Here is a 21,102-nt window from a genome sequence, read left to right as displayed (position 1 = left end):
AAAAATACCTATATGACAAATTTCGCTTATAACCATCATCGATTTAAAAAAAAAAAAACATAAGTAGAGATTAAAAAAATGGAAAGATACTAACCGACGCCGACGTGATTGGATACTTCGCAAGCCAAAGTAACTAAATATGAATAAAAAGCAACGTCACTCCCGCCGTGGCCACGTCGCTACGCCGCTGGCCATCAACTCGTAATATACCGGAGAGGCTACAATTGCTGTAATCTTGAACATTGAGTTGTTGAATAAAGAATTAACAGATTTGTATTCAACATTGCACAGTTTAATTCATTTTTGCATATTTATGTGGAAAGAAAGAAGATATGAATCAACGCCAGGATCTTATTACTGACGTATGACTGGTATCAACATGAAGTATAATCAAGCTAGTCAAATAGCCATGAAAGAATGTATATGATAATTAATTTTTAACGAATGGTACCTGTTGAGATCACATATTTTTACGCAGGTTTCTTCATTAAAAGTTGTATTCTCAAACTGTCTACAGGTTCTCCTAAAAATGTGCCTATATCAATTAGCTAGAGTTTCCTTGTGATACCCTTTGTGCTTTCTAGATGACAAATTGTCTACTTTGTGCCTGGCTAAGAAAAGTAATTCTTCAATGTTGTCCTAAATTTGTTGTCCTTATGAGATTTTTCTTCTTTCTCTGTGACATCAATCTATAAGTTCTATTTTGAGCTTTGTAACTAACTGTAAGGATGCATTTCTTCTGTTGAGAAAACCTAAAATCGAATAAAAGAAATGTTTTGTTCAAAATGTAGGATCTTATATCTGTTTGAAAATTATCGGTCTGATGTTTTTCTTGCTGATGAAATCCTACCAATATGTATCAGTTTTCTATTATTGCGATCATGTACCCACCCATTCCTCGAAGTGGAATTTGAACCTTGGAAACAGATTTTTTTTCTCTCGTTTGCGTGGAAAGTTTGCTTTGTTTCCAAATCTAGTTACCCAGGATTTGCTGAGTAACTAAGAAGCAGGAAAGCCAACTCTTCAGGGGATGGGAAAGTGGTGAGCAAGGGAAAATGGCGGTCATGGATCGAGTTTCCTTTCAACCACGTGAATTCGATCGATGATCTTGAGCGCAACTTGCATAAAGCATTAAAAGACAGTCCATAGTGACATTGTTTTAGAATATTATGTGCATTTAACACATTTAAATGCCCAAGGCCCACGTCTCCTTTAATTTGTATTAATGCCCGTGCACATATATCATGTATGTGATGGAACTGAACCAATATGTCAATGCATATGAAATAGTGTTTCATTTTACTAATACCGAATAGTTTACTAACACCCGCAGGATTGCATCAGAATAGTTTACTAAGAGAGATGATAGTGCGAGAGAGAGAGAGAGAGACTCTCTCTTGCAAACACGAGCTACTAATACTGAACATGAAGAAGCGGAGCACAGAAGCAAATCTGTTTGGTGTCAACACGAAAGGATGAAAAGAGTTGCCGCCTGAACCCGCTACTAAGGATGAAGACAAAGACAGAGGGTTAGTTGAAGCCTCCAGAAAAGATGCGATGGCCACCACCAGCACCTCCGCCGAATCCTGCACCACCTCCACCGAACCCTCCACCACCACCAGCACCTCCACCGAACCCTCCACCACTACCACCACCAATTCCACCTCCATGGCCACCGCCAGCTCCACCACCTGCACCGCCACCTATACCACCTCCATGGCCACCACCAATACCACCACCAGCTCCTCCACCTGCACCCCCACCAATTCCACCACCTATACCACCTCCATGGCCACCACCAATACCACCGCCAGCTCCTCCACCAGCACCGCCACCGATTCCACCACCTATACCACCGCCATGGCCACCACCAATACCTCCGCCAGCTCCTCCACCAGCACCACCTCCTACACCTCCTCCATGACCACCACCAATACCACCGCCAGCTCCTCCACCAGCACCGCCACCGATTCCACCACCTATACCACCTCCATGACCACCACCAATACCTCCGCCAGCTCCTCCACCAGCACCACCTCCTACACCTCCTCCATGGCCTCCCCCTATTCCACCACCTACTCCACCTCCATGGCCACCACCAACACCTCCTCCTACACCACCACCAACACCGCCACCTACACCACCACCACCACCTCCACCAGCCCCTCCACCTATACCACCGCCATGACCGCCACCAGCACCGCCACCCACACCACCACCATGCCGGCCACCTACATGACCTCCACCATGACCACCACCACCACCGTGCCCACCACCAATACCTCCACCTACACCACCCCCATGTCCACCACCAACTCCACCGCCATGACCTCCGCCAACTCCTCCACCAGCACCACCACCTATTCCACCTCCATGACCCCCACCTACACCACCTCCAGCTCCACCACCAATGCCACCACCGTGACCTCCACCTCCGCCAATGCCGCCACCTAGACCACCTCCATGGCCACCGCCAATGCCACCCCCTACTCCACCACCTGCACCACCTCCAAGACCACCACCATGACCTCCACCTCCTCCAGCTCCACCACCGTGTCCTCCACCAATGCCGCCACCCAGACCACCTCCATGGCCACCGCCAATGCCACCCCCTACTCCACCACCTGCACCACCTCCAAGACCACCACCATGACCTCCACCAAATCCACCACCGAAACCACCTCCATGACCACCACCAAAGCCGCCACCAAATCCACCACCACTACCAAAACCACCACCACCACCGCCACCGCCACCACCAAAACCCCCAACGACCCCTCCTCCCAGTCCTCCACCCTTGCCAAAACCAAATCCTTTCCCACCTCCAAAACCGCTACCGAAACCACCTCCAAAACCTGCTCCTTTGCCGAAGGCAAAGAGCTCCTCACCATTGTACTGCTTATCCTTCCTCATCACTCTGCAGAAAGCACAGCCAAGGAAAAGACTCAAAACCAGCCATGACAGGCCCACTCTGCTCGCCATACCCACCCCTCGAGCCATGTTGCTCTCTCTCTCTCTCTCTCAGTAGTAGCTACGCCGAGTTGTGCTGCCTTCGGATGATCTAATCTAACTCCTTATATAGAGCGCAATGAACACAAAGCAGTGAATGCACCCCCACCGATTTACGGTTGAGAAGTAAATGCCAGCCCCCTTGCGAGCTCTCATTCCTCTCCGCTGACAGATAAGATGGATCCATCCCATCGTTTCCAAAGCTTCTGGTCAAACACATGGCCGAAAGAAAACAGCCATCTCTATCTGTGGTAGTGGAAACCCCAATACCTTTTTAAAACGATTCCCGTAGTTGTAAGTGTGGCAGGTGAGTGGTGGAGGTCTTCTTCAATGTAAACAGTGGCCTAGCGGACACTTCCGTGTACCAATGAACTTCAGTTTGCTCCCTTCGAACCTTTTGAGCTCTAAAATCCAATGTCATGCGTAGCCATGATACAGATGAGTTGTTCTCTCTCATACACACACACACACACCGACAGAAGGGGAGAGAGAGTTGTGGTCATTTTCTTCCTGTTTACTCTTTCGGGGAGGTCTTCCAGGTTAATCTTCATTAATGGACTGATCACTAAGTTGGATAAGTTTTCTGAGAAGAAAAATAAAAATCGAAAAGCCTACTCTTCTGCGCCCTTTTCATCTCAAGCTAGAGTTTGTTGTTGGAGGAAAAGATTTTAAAATTTCTCAATGGCTGAAAGCTTTCATCCAACAGGATAGAATAGAAAAAGTTATGACTTTCATGTTTCTCATTTAAAATTTCTGTTTGGATCTACGATGGACAGATTTAGGAAACTTGCCTGAGAGGCTTTCCGAATCATTTACTTTACTCGGTAGATCTGGTGAAGTGGTTGTAAAATTTTATGCTCGTTTTCTGGAAGCGTCGGAAGTGCGGAGAATTGGTAGGCCGCATTTATGGAATATGCGATCGCCATCGGTAGTGCTATTTATGAAGCATGTTGCCTACCATACTGTTTTTGTTGTTTCCGTGGGCAGCACCGATGTACTATTTTTTTATGACACTTTTAAGTGACTGAGGTAAGAAGAGGAAGAAGGTTTCTTGATCTCATACTCTGATAAATTTTCATTTATTGATTCCTAAGTTTGCAAAATGAGAGTTGCATCACCTAGCTGAATCACAGTAACTAAAGGCAGCACCCGATGCATCAAGAGGCAGAAGGTTTCTCCAATGTCAAATCCGAATGGCGAAATCTACATTTTCCAGCCAAGGGAGGCCACGGGTGGCGGGGCCACGTAGGGATAGTGGCCAGAGAATGAAGAAGAGGAAGATCTTTGCATTTAATGAACCACGTTACCTGAAATGATTGTGCAATGCACGACGGACGGCTTCTTTTCTTCCATGTGGAAAGCTAATGAAGGCGATGATTCGGCCAACGAGGAGAAGCCATGTTAGGTTGAGTTGCAGCTTCGAGAAGCTTGGTGCGTGTGAGCTTGCCTGGTTTGGGTACCAGCTCATTCAAGCCAACCTATGGGTATTATTGTCTCCACCAACCGGCAGACTTGATTCGACAAATATACACCGAACAAAATAAAAGAGGGTGGTGGGGGTGTTTTAGAAATTTTTATAAATAAATGTATTTTTTGGACTTTTATTTTGTTTGTATATCCTATTTTCTTCTTATAAAAAAGTTTTTTTTTTTTTTTTTTTACTTAAGTATTTTGATCATTGCATATTCAATTTTGTACACACAAAGGTGTGTAGATAACCAGTTTCGCTCGCAAGAGCTCGTTCATCTGAGGGTCTTACAAGCAGCTCATAACATTATTACATGAACACAATGACAGAGCCATGATTTTTTCACTGAGGGGATTAGAGTCACCAACCCAGCTTTGGTGTGGGCAAACAAATAATTTTTTCATTTATCATACTTTAATTTCAAATATTTGGATAATACATTTGAAGTGTTTAAATTTCATAGGTTTTGGCAAAATATATTAGTCTGCAGAGAAACCAACTCTACCCTTAGCGAAATCCATCCTTTCTTTAATTAGTAAATCCTCCTTCTGGCCACGTACCATAGATTTTAGACGTCAAGATCATATATGTGTCAGAAGTTTAGCATTTGAAAAAAGAGAATTTCCTTTAAATGCTGCTTAAGTTTGATTCCTTTTTTCTTTACCAAATATAGATGTCTTCCACTTAATACTACTCTACCCATGCAACCTCTCCAACTCTTTTGTTACCACGATCCAAAGGGAGGAGCATTTAGAAGAAATTACAAAGGAAACGCATTAATATTAATAATAAAATATCGTAAAAATAAAAAAAAAATAACTATTCTTGGTGTGACAATGTAAGAGATGAGGTGCAATATCTTCAAATTATAACTTTGTTTTCTTCTAAGCGATCCCTATGCACTGAACAAGGGCACCCAAATACAAATTAACATTATTCGATCATTTATTTCTCCTTTTCTGTCACAAATAAGCTGCCGCTTAGTTAGCATGCCTGTACGTGCCAGATAAATACGACGATAAGAAGTGAACTACTGTAATTGAACTATTGCTCTTCTGCAATTAGATGACAACATAGAGACCTACCTAGAAATGATCTGCTAGGGATATTGTGCTAGACTTGATGGATTGCCACGAGAACCAGCATGTTGTTCTTGTGTTCTTCGGCACCCACAAAAATGTCTTAAGAAAAGGTCATGTTTGAAATCATCGTCTGGGCTATGAAATGACATTTTTAACTAGGATACAGGTTTTCTCCTAAATCACATCCTTCCGTTATGAATTGTTATCCGTTTATTTTAGCGGTCAGGTCGCTGCTCTTGTTATCGACGTCAGAGATGGCTCTGGAAGCACTTCTTTTCGTGATTGGAAGATGTGGTTTTCTTCTATGATCCAACAAACATGTTGCAAGAGCAACAGTTTTCCTTGAACCAACTGGATGGGATCGACACGAGCCGCCTCAGTCTCTGTCACTAAACTTGCTTCTAAAATCAGGGAGATGGAGAATTCGCCCATGGAAGCTAATTTGGTTTTCCGTATTCCCATTCTTCTTATTTTGATATCCTTTTCGGAAAATTGTAATTATTTTGACGTAAGATCAATTCGAAATTTAGTCTAGCTTCCTGAATATTTCTTGTGGCCGATGAATCCTTCGGTGATTGATTTTACTCCTCGTCCAAACAGACAGTAATTGAATAAGCCATTTTTCACAAACTCGCGCTAATCCCTGTCTCTCTCTCTGGAATTTCTTCTTGGCTATAGACCATGATTTGCATATCCATAATCTACCAACTATCCAAAGCCTGCAAAACCATGGCGGAACTTAAACAGACGCTTTCTTTAATCATCCAAACAGGCGTTTTGAACCACTCATCTTCTCTTGCGAACCTCGTGTCATTCTCTGCTACCTCTGAGGAGGGCGACCTGGAATTGGCATCTCTGATCTTTGCCCAGATGCAAAAACCGAGCACATTCTCATACAACGTAATGATCAGAGGATACTCTAATGATGGCTCCCGTTCCCCTGAAAGAGCTCTTCTCTTGTACCTAAAAATGAGGAGGGAGGGAACAAATGCCGATAACTACACCTATCCGTTTATTCTCAAGGTTTGTTCTCTCCTCCTGGCTCTTGAATTCGGCAGGTGCATTCATGGAAAGCTTTTCAGCAGTGGGCATCACTCTGACATGCACACACAGAGTTCTCTTATAAGGTTTTATGCTGAGTGTGGGTTGACCGAGTGTGGAAGCCAAGTATTTGCTGAAACTACTGAACGGGATGTGATTCTATGGAACTCAATTCTTGGTTGTTATGCTAAATCTGGGGTCTTGGGCATGGCGAGGAAACTGTTCGATGAGATGCCAGAGAGAAATTCTGCTAGTTACAATGCTGTGATCGCTGGATATGTGAAGGTGGGCGACGTTGGAAGTGCTAGGAAGTTGTTTGATGAAATGCCTCAACGTGATGTTGTGTCTTGGAACACCATGGTTGTCGGTTATGCGAGATCAGGATTTGTCAATGAGGCTCACAGGTTGTTTTGTGAGATGCCCTGCAGGAACCTGTCATCCTGGAGTGGTATGATAACTGGATTGGCGCAGAGCAGTAGGTTTGAAGAAGCCTTGGATGTCTTCAATGAGATGATGATAGAGAAAGTTAAGCCTAATCAAGCTACACTTGTTGGTGCACTGTCATCTTGTGCGCATCTTGGAGCTCTTGAGCAGGGGATGTGGATTAATGCATACATTGAGAGGAGCAGGTTTAATGTGGATGACATGCTTTGTGCAGCTCTTATAGATATGTACTCTAAATGTGGTCTCCTTGAAGGTGCCAAATTTATCTTCTTCAAGAACAGAGAAAAGGATGTATGCTCATGGAGTGCTATGATATGTGCCTTCTCCATGCACGGATGCTGCGAGGAGGCAATTGTGCTCTTCGAACAAATGCAGAACATAGGGATTAAGCCTAACGGTATTACGTTTGTATCAATCTTGACTGCATGTGCTCATGCAGGAATGGTTAACAAGGGAAAAGAAATTTTTCATGGCATGCGTATGATTCATAAAATTGAGCCTTCTATAGAGCACTATACGTGTATGGTTGATCTTCTGAGTCGTGCTGGCCATCTAGAGCAGGCTCTGAACTTTGTGAGGACAATGCCAATGGCACCTGATACTTTTGTCTGGGGATCTCTAGTGAGCGGTTTCATGATTCATGGAAGTCATCATTTGTTGAATGAGAATGTTGCAGAGGAATTGGCAAGGCTGAAACATAAGGATAGCGGTACCTATGTGCTTATGTCGAATTTATATGCATCAATTGACCAGTGGGATGATGTGATGAGGTTGAGGGGGTTGATGATAGACCGAGGAGTGCAGAAGAATCCCGGTTGTAGTTTAATCGAGGTTGATGGAATTGTTCATGAGTTTTTAGTTGGAGAAAGAACTCATCCACAATGTAACGAAATATATCTACTGTTAAATCTTTTGAATAGAATGGTAAAGATAGAAGAGTTTGCCCATTGATTCTTGTTTTGCCTTCCCTTTAACTTTCTGCTTCCCTTACAAGACCCATGCTGAGACTGTTAGATTAAAACCATGCTAAGCTTATGGACAGTATTTTCCTGAACTACTGTTCAAACGTGGACCTTGTTCAGGTTATGGGAACCAGAAACTTGAACTCGGGGAATCTGGCACACTTACATTAGACTTGACGAAAAGTGTGCATGTGAACAATGCATTAAAAGAAATCGTCTCTTGCTATCATGAACCGATCTGCTTAAACTGACAAAAAATTCAAGGAAGCTGTGTTAAGTAAGCTTACCAAGTCCTGTTTCAGGAGTTCAGAAAGGCAATCAGTTACTTTGACGTGGTTTTAGCACCAAAAATCTGGGCTTTTTGATACGTTCAGCTCTAATCCCATGACTAGGCCCCCCACACACACACGCAAAGGTCTAATCCAAGTCAAGGATCCTCAAAACTTTCAGTTCTTCAAGACTTTCAATTCTTCAAGTAACTGATAACTCACTAATTTCAGTGAAGTTGTGGATTGGACTTCCTTCTTTCTTCTTTCCTTTATGGCGTTTTCTTACGGCAGATGAGAACACTTCTTGCGGAGTCCCTATGATTTCCAAAGCTACGCCTCCCGTTGTCTTTTCCTAAGACCACCGTCTTCGAAGACCGAGGTGTCTGGTGAATTGCCATCAAAAGATCTGTCTAAGCTATGAAGGTACTGAAAACCAGCTTTTTTTCAGATCTCCCTACCATGAGTTGAACAATCAAAATGAGAGCCTTCTTTCTACTCGCTAACTTCTGGATTTGGGAAATTGCTATTATGAAGGAATGGTACCAGAAATGAGTATTGGTCACTTCGCGATCCCATAACGCCTTTCATAGGTACCCAATTCGTGCTATAAACCAGAGCCAGGGAACTTTTCCCTTTTTCTGCTGAAGGAGAACAGGAAGTCCCTCGTGCTATAAACCAGAGCCAGGGAACTTTTCCCTTTTTCTGCTGAAGGAGAACAGGAAGTCCCTCAACATTTCTGCATCAATTATACTCGCAAGTACAAACAATGTCTCTTCGTCTTTTATATGTGCTTTAGGATACGAGCAAAGCCTGTTCCAAAGCGGGTTCTTTTTATCTTTTCTTCACGTAATGATGATTCTGATGGGTGGTCGTTCTCTTATTCCTCTCTGGTATCTCTACTACCTCTCTACTCTCAAACATAACAAAATTTTCAATTCCTCCAAAGAGTGTGTGCTGTAGACATACATACGGACATACTCACACACACACGCACATATATATGTCAGATTTGACTTGATGGTTTCTTATTATCTTTATATTTGTTGATATGCAGATTTCAGTGTGTATTCTTTCTTGATGAGTTATGATCATGTTTGAGTTGAAACAGAGCATGGTAAATATTTTGCAGGCCCATGTATGGTTGAAAATTGTAATGAGGAGATCCCTTACTGTTTCTTCATATGGCAGGTGTGTATTTGGTACCTTCAAGTCCAAAAAAGGTTAAGAGTTTTAATGTCTGAGTCGGTATCATTTAGCCGTGGCTGCCTACTCCTGGTTCTCGAAAAGCACACGAGCCAGTTCTGGTGCTTAAACCCATGTGAAAGAACCAAAACAGTTGTCAAAAAGCTTGTAAGAGAATCAAATATCTGATCAAATCTTTTGGTCTTCAGGACCTGGAACTGGTTGGCACGCGCGGTTGATAATAGCCGTCAGAAGGTGCTCGGAAAAGAAATTGACATGTCTGATGGTGGGAATTTTAGTCCAAGGTGAAGCTGTCTTTGTTATATTATCTCCTTCCATCACTAACTATTTTGGGGATAAGTGGTCGATGCTGCAAGAAACTTTTTGTCCAAAGATAAAGGAATAGATTCCTTTATGTGTGGTCCGGCGCTTCAGGGCCTGGGAACTTTCTCTATCTCTCCCTCTGCAACTATGCTGGGTCAATCCTGAGGGTCTTCAGCATCTTCTCGATTAACAGAAAAAACATATCACTATGCCATGAAGGTTTCATAACGTAAGCCTAACCCATGACCAAGCCAAAAGACTTTGTCTTCATCATCTGTGGGTTTGCCTATAACAGCAAGCTCATCAGGAATGAATTTAAAACCTATCACACACTCAATAATTGTTTGATCTTGTTTCTTGAACATTTGTAAATTTCTTGAGCCATAATGACGATTTGTTTCAAGGATGAACAGCAGATGGTTCTTCTACTACTGAAATCCCTCATATCACAATACCTTTTTATGCCGTGAAGGGAAATTAGAGAACACAATAAATGTTTTCGTGTGGTTCGGAATGAATTCCTACATCCACAGATCTTACAAATTGAATTTACTCATTCATGAGTTCCATGATGACAGTTTTCAATTTAATACACATGTTTGCAAGATAGTTTAATCTTTTGGAATAAAGAAAACCCTTGGAATGTGTAGTAACTATGATGGGTAAGAACTTAATTTCAAATAACTGATCTCAGATCAGTGACATCTGCAGGGAGATCTAATGTGCTAGACTTACAGGCTTATATGGGCATGGGCAGACAGAGATGTCCGTTTCCTTCCAAATCAGGAAGAGAAATTCAAACCATTTGGCCGATAGATTAATACTAACCTTAATGTTTTAAATTTAACTGTGATCTTAGTTGGGCAGCCCTACAGGCATCTTACGAAAGATCTCTCTATCATCAGTCCTTCTCATCTTAACCATTTTGAAAACAAATGCTGTGGCCCAAGATGAAAAGTTACTCCGGTGGCGCACATTGATTGCCACAATTAGTGGCCAAGATTTCATAACATTTTAACAACGTGATTCTGCAGATACTCATTTTTCCTGTACATGGAGTGACGAAGACGTGAAAATCCTTAGGAGATGGTGATTTCCAGACCTTTCTTTTGACCCAATGTAGAGAAATATTGTCCCCATGGTCTATCAATCGTTGTTTAAAGGCCAATTTCACATATTTTTCACACAATTCACCAAGAACTTACATATTTTTTGACAGAAATTTAAAGGACAAATTCAGTAAGCCTTAGAAATGGATCCTGTGTGTTTTCGACGAACAAAATGAGCCCCCCACCTCTATGTTCTGTAAAATAAGAAAGCCTATCAACAACCCAGCAAAGAATACTAAATGAGAAAATATTTCAAGCAAGTGTTACTAAAATCAGCCTAATGGGCCAATTTAAGACAACAATTTTAGAAAATAATATCTATATACACAACATTTAAATAGATCAATGATATAAATAAAAACATTACAAGTTAATGAACAATAACTCTAAAAAAACTGAATCCAAAAAATTAAGTAGTTTAAATCAGTTTAGATGTAAAAAAGTGTTAAAGTGTGTCCAAATTCTATTTTGGTGGATATAATAATACAGGTACGAGAAATAATATGACATAGTTTTTCACGATAAAACAATAGACTCACTGCAGTGGCGGAACTAGAAAAATTCGTTGGAGGGACACATGTTTATAAACATTTATATCTAGAAGGGCACCTATATATATATATATATATAATAAATATTAATTTTTCAATATAACAATAAATGAATTTTAAAGAACTGGAGTGGGCAACTGCCCACCCTGGCCCACATGTGGCTACCCTACTGGTTCAAAGTTTATATACTCCGAACACATTTCCCATTGAAAAGAAGAAAACACGACTCCAAATGTCTCATATGTGTTTAAGAAAATATGATCCAGATCTCGGTCGAATTTGATTGGATTCACTATACTTTTTTCAGTCCAAAATCCAAGTCCATTGGGACCAAGTCCAACAGCTTAAGTCAAATACCAACCATAGTTAGATGGCACCCGAATCCGACCCGTTCATATGGATCAAACCATGATGTTTCGGGTATGATCCGATTGGGGATGTGGACCGCAATATGAAGATGAATACCCGAAAACGTCCCTCTGTACCTTTGCGTCTTTCTTTTGGTACCCAAGGGTGTCGTACGTAATACTCCAAACGTCTCTCCGTGCCCTAGTGGCGTTCTCGACATTTTATGCTCATCCGATGGCGTTCTCGACGCCCTATCCCTATATATACACCGACCTGGGGGGGCTTGTCTTTCCCCCTTCCCCAACTCAGTGGCTCTCTGATTCTTTTTTTTCTCTCTCTCTCTTCTCCCCCAATCTCTCCCTCTCGTCTGCTCTCTCTGTCCTTCTGTGGACGCCGAAGTGCACGCGCTTCTCGCCGGGACTATTTTTCGGCATGAGATTCGCCGTTTTCCGGCCTACTTTGCCGGAGGTCCCTGACGGCCATAGCCGGATTCGCGTTCCTCTCACAGCTTCCCTCGTTCCTTCCGCCTTTACTTGTCGAAAAATTTTCCCCCTTTCGTTGTCCTCTCTCCTCTTTTTCCTTCCTCTTTAGCGGGCGATTGCTTTGCTGACGTGGGAAGAGCGCCCCTATGATGTCTAGCGACTGCCACGTGGAATTAAGGGCGTCAAAGAAGAGGAGATTTAAGGACGAGATTGACGCCCCGGCGTCGAAGGGCACAGAGCCGAGCCAGCCGACGCTCAAGTCGAAGTCGAAGCCGCAGACGACCGCGACCAACCACCTCCTGGCGTGCTACCTGGCCCACGAGTTCCTCTCACGTGGGACCCTCCTCGGTCGCGCCTTCGACCGTCACGACGCGCCGACTCGGACGGCTTCCTCCGAGCCGAAGAATTTAGCTGAAGCCGAACGGCAACCGGGTGGAGCCTCGACGGGAGCCTGTCAGACGTACGCCGACGTGTCCGTCCTCCTCAAGGACGACGGCGTCCATCTTCCGGGCATCGTCAACCCCAGTCAGCTCGCCAGATGGATCGGTATGTGAGCCGGCGGATGCGGACGTTGCAGATGTTGTCACTCGGAGTTCCAGGCACCTTCAAGGGTTGCCCATGCCCATGGTGGGATGAAGGTGATCAATGGTCGTGGCGACGAACTCATGCTGATGATATATTGATAATGACGATGTCCGGTTGCTGTTCTTGCTTTTTTGTTCATGTTGTTGTTGTTGTTGATTAGTGTGGTGATAATTCCAGGATGATGATCGTCATGATCATCGTCATCCTTATGGGGCTGTGAAATACTGACAGATTGTTGTGGTGACTAATTTTTCTGAGAAGCCGCGTTCTTGGCTCCCATTCTTTGATCGGCTACTCCAGTTGAGTCTACGAAACTCACCGCGAAGAGAACGAGCCCGAGATGGCCGAGTGGCGGGGTGGGTGTGAGCCCATGGTCTTTGTGGTTGCGTTCTCATGAATCCACCCTTACTCTTACGTCTGCTCGTTTGATCTTTTTCAGAACGTTCCTGTTGTTCTTGATAAATAAATGCGTGCCCTCAAATCGTTTCTTTTCTTACTTTTGATACCATTCTTGACCTCCTTCAGTTTGATGACCTTTTAGCCAGTTGGGCGGAGCTTTCTTGGCGAATGCTACCATTTCATCAACTCCAAAGCAAGAGAAGTAGAGCATCTAGAAAATACTACAACCCGCCTTATTCTAGTCCAAATATTGAAGCATCCATTGAATGTAGCGGTATTTCACATTATTTTTTAATTTGTTTTGTCTACTTTTATGCTCAACAGATTTCTTCTGATGTCTAGTTTCAATAAACCGGGTGGGTGCACGTTTGGATCTTAAGGCTACCATGCTTTATTCTTTCATAAAAGTAAAGTTGGTAAACCATATAATACACAAATATATACATACATGCATGTAGACGTGTACATATATGTATATAAAATCTTTTTCACACCATATTTTTTAATATATTCTAGTTACTGATAATTTGATTACATCCAAGGTTTCTGGAATTGGCTTCAAATGGTAATTCCCATGCATTTTGGTCTGTGATAATATTGCTAAGAGCGTAAAACTCTTCTCGCCTTCTTGGAGTCAACCGAGGACAAGGTTATTTTCTTTTTTCTCTACCTTTGTAATTATTGATGGCGTCAGTAAATTCCAATTCGATAACGCAGTGAGTTAGTAACGTTTCTGATTGAAAATAACGCAATCTTAATTCCAAATTCACGCTTTTCTTCTTAATCGTCGTCCCTTGATCTGATGATCAGCGCTGTACTATACATCGCATACTCCAAGCCAGAGATTCTTCGAGTACGTTGTTTTATTTATTGTCATCAGGCATCCAAATTGAGTACGTTTGGAGTTGTGTGAATTTTCAATTTTTATAAATATCCATCATACAACAAAGTTCCTTGGAGGAAAGTGAGGGCTTCTGAATTTTGTGTCCTATATATTGAAGCATTCATGGATAATGGACTAGCAATGGGTCTAACAGTGGGGCATATACACATATGCATACAAACCCTCATATACCAGACTTTGAAAGAAATCATCTCAGCCGTCAACTCTAAAAAAATCAGATGGTGGAGAATACTTTTTAAAGGAGGAGAGAGAAAAAATGAAAATAAATGAATTTCCTTAAACGAAACCCTTACCTATATAAAAGAACCGGCAGACCCTTATATATCGAACTTGATGAGGTTAGACGGTAGAGAATAAATTGCACATATAGAAGTCAAACCTCTTTTTCAATAACCCAAAGCACCTTTTCAAAAGAGGAAATAAATGAGTTTCCTATCAAATTTCTCTCTCTTTCCAGGAGTATTTCAGACTTGAAAAAAAAAAAACGTTTATGTTTACAATTTAATTTTCACCATTTGATCTCATCGAAATCGATGGCTTAGATCCTTCTTATCAAGTTTCGTATATGAGGGCCTGTTAGTTACTTGTTATATATATATATATATAAAACCAGACAAACAAGCTTCTCATATGTTTCATATGTCTTTAATTCCACGATGTGAAATTCAAAGTTGCTTACAGATGAATAGATGACGATGGATCCATTTAAGCTTAAATGTTGCTGTAACGTATGGAGATTTTTCAATAATGAGAAGATCTGGGCTTGAGAGGCCCACGAGTTGTTCGGTGAGAACACATTTCAGCAGAGTTGCACATAGCCTTTCACCTTTTAACTATTATCTCAAAAACAGGTCTTGCACTATTGATTCTGCCAATGTCTATCTCTTGTTTTTGCCCACAAACGGCAAAAGCTGGCCTCAAGTTCGATCAAGCGTCTTTTCGTTTCTAACTTCCTTCCTGGTTTACCATCTCAAGAAGAAAGGGAGGACAAACGCAGCCTCCTTCAGCCCCATCGACTGCATGAGTCGGTCAGTGGCGGAACCACATGGTGGCTAGTTGGGCAGTTGCCTACACTACCCTCACAAACTTTACTTTTTTTTATGTTAATAATTTCATATATTTAGTTTTATATATATATATATATATATATATATATATATATCCCCTTAAAACATTAAGGTTATTGAACTAGTTCCCCTACCGGAGAACTGCATGGTTTACTATGCATCAAATGAAAAAATACCCATTAAAAAGGAGCATAAATTATTGTTAAAACCATCACAAACTATTATCACATTACAAACCTTTTTTAATGCCAATATAATAACTGATTTTTAGGCAACAAATTTTTATTTACTTTGTGAACCATTGGCATAGTTAGAATCACATATAACTTAATGATATAAGTTATCGTTGGCATCATGATATTTTACATTATACAAAACGGTCCTTTTTTGTTTCTCCTAAATTAAAATTTACGTATATATATGTACTCTCTTGAGTAAAACTGTATGGCTCCGATGTCAAATCCATCACTATGTTCTTGACAAACCAATTTCCACCTTCTCTTAATCTATATTAAAGTTAACTATCTATATATATATATATATATATATATATATATATGGAGAGAGAGAGAGAGAGAGAGAGAATGGGATAGAAACGAACTCTCCAAATAACCGTGGCTGAGCCGAGCTGTCCGGCGCCGAGTCGAGGAACCCGAAGCGCCAAAAGGTTGGACGTGGGTCCCACGCCTTCGACCGAAAGGGGAGAGAGCCATGGGCCCCGCTCACGGGCTGCAAGTAGTAACCGAATACGTCGGCCTCCCTTTTGGAAAAAGCTTTAAAAGTAAATGTAGATATTTTAAGTTCATATAATATTAATGTACAGTTGTCATCCGGGTTGGATCCGATTTGCGTGTTACACCCAAACACAGAAAGGAATTCTTTGTTTACGAATGTCAACCGATCAAATTTTATTTAGAGATATTATCTGCTTTATAGATATTTATATATTTAGATAGAATTCATCCGAGTTTACAATTTGGCGTGATCTGAATTTGATTCTTACACTTACAAATCTAACCGATTTTTAAAATGTAAAAGCATTGGATATACATTTAAAATTAAATTCATATTTATGCGAATTCGAACACCATTTCTTAGAATTGAATCGGATCTCATTTAACAATCAACTGTACAATTTTTTTCTATGTTAAAATTTTTTGAAATGGTTTCGTAGGATGTCTAATACAAAACAGATGTACTTCGCTTGGGATGTGTCTAATACAAAACACAAAAAGCGTGGCTTAACTAGAAAGAAGAGACGCAACCGGATGATCGCTTTCACAAGACGCACAAGGCAAACTCTCTAACAATCCGATTCTGCAATTCTAGAGGAGATCAGGTGATAAACGGCGGCCTGCCATCGTCGCCGTCGGTTCTGATGATCACACCGATCATTCATTTCCTTTCAGAGAAGAATATCACCGGACGGAGCTGAGGCTCTGGCTCCTCCGGTTGAAATTCTAGCTGAGGGGCCCTCTACGATGCAATGGAGATGTGACTGAGTGTAACAGCAAGGGAAAAAGGAGGGACAGAGGACAATTGATGATACAAGGGAATGAGTCTCTCCAGCCGGCCGCAACAGATCCGTCAACTGTGCTGACATATTTCCTACCTTCTTCGGGCTTTCTTTTTATTTCACAGTTTTCAAATCTGTTATCTGTCCATGGCGTCGGGTTGGAGTTAGCACTCACGAGGCAGTGGAATGCTACGGCTGCTGATGAAGGAGTTCATGTCGTCATGAAGACGAGAAACAAAGAAGACGCCATTGATTCTATGAGGTGAAGCAAAATCAGAGCAGGGAGTCGGCAGAGAAGAACGAACGACGCCAACCGATTAAGATTGATGACGATGGAGAGATTTCGATAGGGTGCTTCTCCTGGAGTAGAAATTAACCCGCCCCTCACGTGTCAATGCACAGAGGGGTAGGTCCACTGGCGTACGTCCAACCGTCACGTTGTCGGCCGTGACATGAGAAGGAAAGAGGGAAACTTGCATTTTGCTCACACCGTCCGCATGGTCAGCGATTATATTGCAACATCTCTGTCTCTCTCGATCGAAAAATGTCGTGCGTAGTGCGTTGCATTTAATACACACCAGTTATTTCCCTTTGCATGAAATAATATATAAGGCCGTTTAAAAATGAACTGATCGAATTATTTAACCATATGCTTTTCTCCAACTTAGTTGTACGTCAATTACATGTTGTCGAAGAAATTTCAATAGAGCTGTAACTGATCAAATTCAAACTTTTAATTAACAGGTGAGTTTGATTGAGGCTCAAAACTTGAATGAAAAGCTGAGATTTAAGGCACATTAATCTTACCATTATCAAACGCCCGACAGAGCAGACACGTTATTTGTTCCTGGTTTCATCATATCAATGTTCTATCTATAGGCACAATATATGTATGGAAAACATGGCATGACATCCTAATTCCTCCTATATCTAGAACTGTTATCAAACGAGCTCTTCATTGAGTGCAAATAGCTTAGCGCTTGTCTTCCCTCTTCTTCCTAATTTACAAGAGGAATCTTTCTCTGTTGAGCTTTCCATTCCTGCTTTGTTTTTCTCATTTGATCGCTGGGTGCATAAAATTTTATGTGTTAATATAGTTAATGACAAAAGTACCTCTTATTTACATAAAAAATAGATTAAAATAAAAATTTAAAATTAAATTAATTAATTTAAAAAACGCATCGTTTTAAATTACAAGAACACCTTTTTTTTTTTAAAGAACGTACATAACCGACGCACGAAAAAAAGGCGCATGCAAACTTCACTAAGACGCGACGGCGTCAAAAGCGAAGGAAAATGAAAAGACGGGATTGACGGCAGAGAGGCGAAGCGCCCCAGCTGAGGCGGCCGCGGCTGCCGACCTACCATCATTCCCGCGCGTGCTACCTGGCCCACGAGTTCCTGTCCACCGGGACCCTTCCAGGTGGCACGCTCGATCAGTAACGGCGATCCGACTTGCAGCCCCAATGCTGCCGCCCGGCGAGACTCGACAGAAGCCGAAGCGCCGGATTCCCGTCGGCTGTACACCGACTTGTAGGCTCTCCTCGTGGAGGACGACGACGTCCATATTCCGGGGATTGTCACTTTAGTGGATTAATTGGCATGCGACGCGTAGCCTCTGAAGATGATGAGATCAAGATGGTGGTGGTCATCGCGATGATGATGTTCTGATGTTCTTGGTTTATCCTTTTATCTGTTGCCGGTGATGAATGATGACGGTGTTGCCGAAGGAGGGTGACCCTGGTCACTGGCTCATGGAGAAACTGCTTTTGTCTCCAATGGTTTCGCAGAGCCATGAATGAAAGAATTGAGCTATTGGATCTGACACTGATTCTCTTCCAACTTAATCGGATAGAGCTAGGGTGTGGCATTTTCTTTCTCCAAAATGCAGGAGACTCGGGAAATGCCTTTGAATTGGCCGCCTCCATGGTCCCAAGCATTTATTTGCATGAGTTTCGCCATGGAATGTTGCTTTGTTTCTCTTGATGCTCATATTCTCCGGTCTCTACTGTATTCTCGTGGCTCCCAACCCAAGCTCTTCTTCTCCCTCCTTTTGTTTCTTGAACACGTCGAACAACTAAAATCGAACGAGACAGATACTGCAGTAATCTTGTTTAAAAAATGGCGTCTGTTTCAGTTTTGAGCTTTAATTTATCTTCATGCTCGTAGCCTGTTGGTATTCAAGTTTGTCATACCATATCTTTGCTAGTATGGAAAAAGAGACCCAACAAAATTGAAATACGTAAAGGTGAAATTCCAAACAATAAACAAACTAAATGAATTCCACAAATTGAGCCAAAAAATTAACGTTGCCTTCAATTAAACAAGCACTGATCAGTGAAACTGCAAGCCATCTCTCCACACTTCTACCTTTATCCGTATCAGAGCTAAAACTTCGAAAACTTATATGTAAATTTCAGAAACTTTAGTTTAACATGTATAAAAATTTGAGAATTTTATATTTCGGTCTCAATTAAAATTTTGAAACTATAGCGCAAAGAAACATTCCTAGCCCCACACCGTAGATGATGGAGATACGAGTGGACTTGACATGTGAACATGGCAATGGTTTTGATTAGTTCAATCCCGTCTTTGCTGAACAGATATTATCAAAGATTGCTAGATCTACATTCAAGTGTGAAACAAATCCAGCTTCACCCGTGAGGGTTTCCGATCTGTTCACATTGTTCTTCGACCGACGGTTTAAATAAATGGCCTTTTCCCTTTGCAAGATGTTGTAGGAATCTTTGGAATTCATCTGTGAATTCTCATTCATCTCAATTGTTACTGCTTCATGCAAGCCAATTGAAACAGATAAATTTCAGTAGATGCGGCGACAATGCATGAGATTAACTATAACAGAAAGAAAAGACCACTGATTTTTCAGGACATATGACATGTAGAAATTGCAATAACTGTTTCATAAGGTTCAGAATTGATTTGTCATGTTGGAGGACTGGACGGGAAATGATCCTTAAGCAACCTCATGTGCTAACAGCTCAAATGCAACTCTAAAGTAAGCATCTTTCCCATCACGTTGCATCGGCGGTGACTTCTCCTACAGAATCCGGCGACCTTCTCTCTTTGCGCCACCATGGGGATGAGGGAGGGACGAAACTTCTCCGGCAATCAGACCATTTTAAAGCAAATATTCCGTCAGAATTAATTAATTGCCAAGGTACAATATGAAAGTGTGAAGAAGAAGAAGAAGAAATGAAGCAGGTGCAAGATTAATGCATCATAAACAAGAAACTAAGATACAACACCCTTTAAACACTTGCTGTTAAGATGAAGTAGCCAAATCTTATCAGATCGGCTGATAAGTTGCATTCGGATTGGCTAGTTCAAACAAATGAGTCAGTTATCTGAACAGCATTTGGCACTTGAACAACCATTGATTTTTGAAGTGGCATAAAGTGATTGGTTAGAATATTATATCTGATAGTTGTTGAAGACAACACGGACATTTTTATACTTTATATCATGGAAATTGAATGATATACAGTTAAAGCCGGTTCATTCAAATGAAATTATGTTGATATTTTGGTGTCTTACTTATTCGAAATGAATTGATTCATGAGTTTTTAGTAAAGTTCCATCATGAGTTTAATATGAACAGTTCTTAAAGGTGGACAAGGGTTCATGGCGGACAAGAAGTTGTTTCAGCTATACCTTTTTAAATTATTGATCCACTTAAGTTCTTGAACAGTATAGGATGTCCCATAAGTTTCAAACTAAGTACAGAATTTCTCCTTTTAGGATTTGAAGCAGTTAGAGATCATGGGTTTGCCACTGGATAATTAATTTCTCGCGGAAGCAAGCATACATATGTATCAAGAGATATATGTATACATAATGTATGTATACATTATGATGACCAACTACAGCACATAAATCTCAATGAATCAAGAGATATATGTATACATAATGTATGATATATATTCTGATTTATTATATTGAAAAGTGACTAGAATTTTTTGGGCACCTAATTAGTTGAAACAAAAAATGTTGTCACAAACAGTATGAAACCACTTCCCAGGTGCGAGCGAGTCCACTTTCATAGAAAAGGTGTTCCCACTGGAAAGTCAAAAAAGCACACCAAAAGAATGTGTTTGGCAGCAGAAGTGTGAAACCCTTGCCAAATGAAACACCATGAATGAATAATGAAACATATAAAAACACCATGAATGAATAATGAAACATATAAAAACACCATGAACGTGGTCTGGATAGCCTTTCTCGTGCTTCTACCAAGGTTCCTTCCACACCTTTGGCCTCGATAATAATGTGAAAGCCAAAAACCTTACCCATCATTTTCTCAAACAGTCGTTTTCCCAGGGAAAAAGTTGAAAGAGAAGGG

At 41.5% G+C, this 21,102-nt stretch overlaps 3 protein-coding genes across 10 annotated transcripts; 2 read left to right on the top strand and 1 right to left on the bottom strand.

Moving 5' to 3' along the window:
- Positions 1-1,270: 1,270 nt before the first annotated feature.
- On the bottom strand, positions 1,271-3,237 carry LOC116253291 (glycine-rich cell wall structural protein-like). Of its 8 annotated transcripts, none has more exons than XM_050077527.1 (3): positions 2,085-3,237; positions 1,989-2,048; positions 1,271-1,916 (listed from the first exon to the last, which is right to left on the bottom strand). In XM_050077527.1, the coding sequence occupies exons 1-3, from the start codon at positions 2,998-3,000 to the stop codon at positions 1,531-1,533; spliced, it is 1,362 nt and encodes a 453-aa protein (XP_049933484.1). In that variant the 5' UTR covers positions 3,001-3,237; the 3' UTR covers positions 1,271-1,530. The 8 variants fall into 8 exon arrangements, with proteins under 8 accessions (XP_049933484.1, XP_049933487.1, XP_049933485.1 ...); XM_050077530.1 differs by having other exon boundaries at positions 1,271-1,847; positions 1,980-2,039; XM_050077528.1 differs by having other exon boundaries at positions 1,271-1,847; positions 1,980-3,237.
- A 3,051-nt stretch (positions 3,238-6,288) lies between these two features.
- LOC116253290 (pentatricopeptide repeat-containing protein At2g29760, chloroplastic-like) lies at positions 6,289-7,995 on the top strand. Its single transcript, XM_031628052.1, has one exon. It carries the CDS (start codon positions 6,289-6,291, stop codon positions 7,993-7,995), a length of 1,707 nt encoding a protein of 568 aa, XP_031483912.1.
- Positions 7,996-12,069: 4,074 nt separating this feature from the next.
- On the top strand, positions 12,070-13,352 carry LOC116252957 (uncharacterized). The gene has a single exon (XM_031627617.2). It carries the CDS (start codon positions 12,418-12,420, stop codon positions 12,823-12,825), a length of 408 nt encoding a protein of 135 aa, XP_031483477.1. The 5' UTR covers positions 12,070-12,417; the 3' UTR covers positions 12,826-13,352.
- The last annotated feature ends 7,750 nt before the right edge of the window (positions 13,353-21,102 follow it).

This window comes from Nymphaea colorata, chromosome 4, assembly GCF_008831285.2.
Source record: "Nymphaea colorata isolate Beijing-Zhang1983 chromosome 4, ASM883128v2, whole genome shotgun sequence".
NCBI lineage: Eukaryota > Viridiplantae > Streptophyta > Magnoliopsida > Nymphaeales > Nymphaeaceae > Nymphaea > Nymphaea colorata.
The sequence above is the reverse complement of the archived record's forward strand: the minus strand, read 5'-3'. Positions and strand labels throughout refer to the sequence as shown.

What these genes read in the sequence shown, in the direction of transcription:
- LOC116253291 (XM_050077523.1), bottom strand. Translation starts at nt 3,000, where the DNA reads ATGGCTCGAGGGGTGGGTATGGCGAGCAGAGTGGGCCTGTCATGGCTG. An exon ending in TGTTGGTGGTGGCCATGGAG is followed by an intron (nt 2,049 to 2,084) that starts GTGGAGTAGGTG and finishes GAGGCCATGGAG; the next exon opens with GAGGTGTAGGAGGTGGTGCT.
- LOC116253290 (XM_031628052.1), top strand. Translation starts at nt 6,289, where the DNA reads ATGGCGGAACTTAAACAGACGCTTTCTTTAATCATCCAAACAGGCGTT.
- LOC116252957 (XM_031627617.2), top strand. Translation starts at nt 12,418, where the DNA reads ATGATGTCTAGCGACTGCCACGTGGAATTAAGGGCGTCAAAGAAGAGG.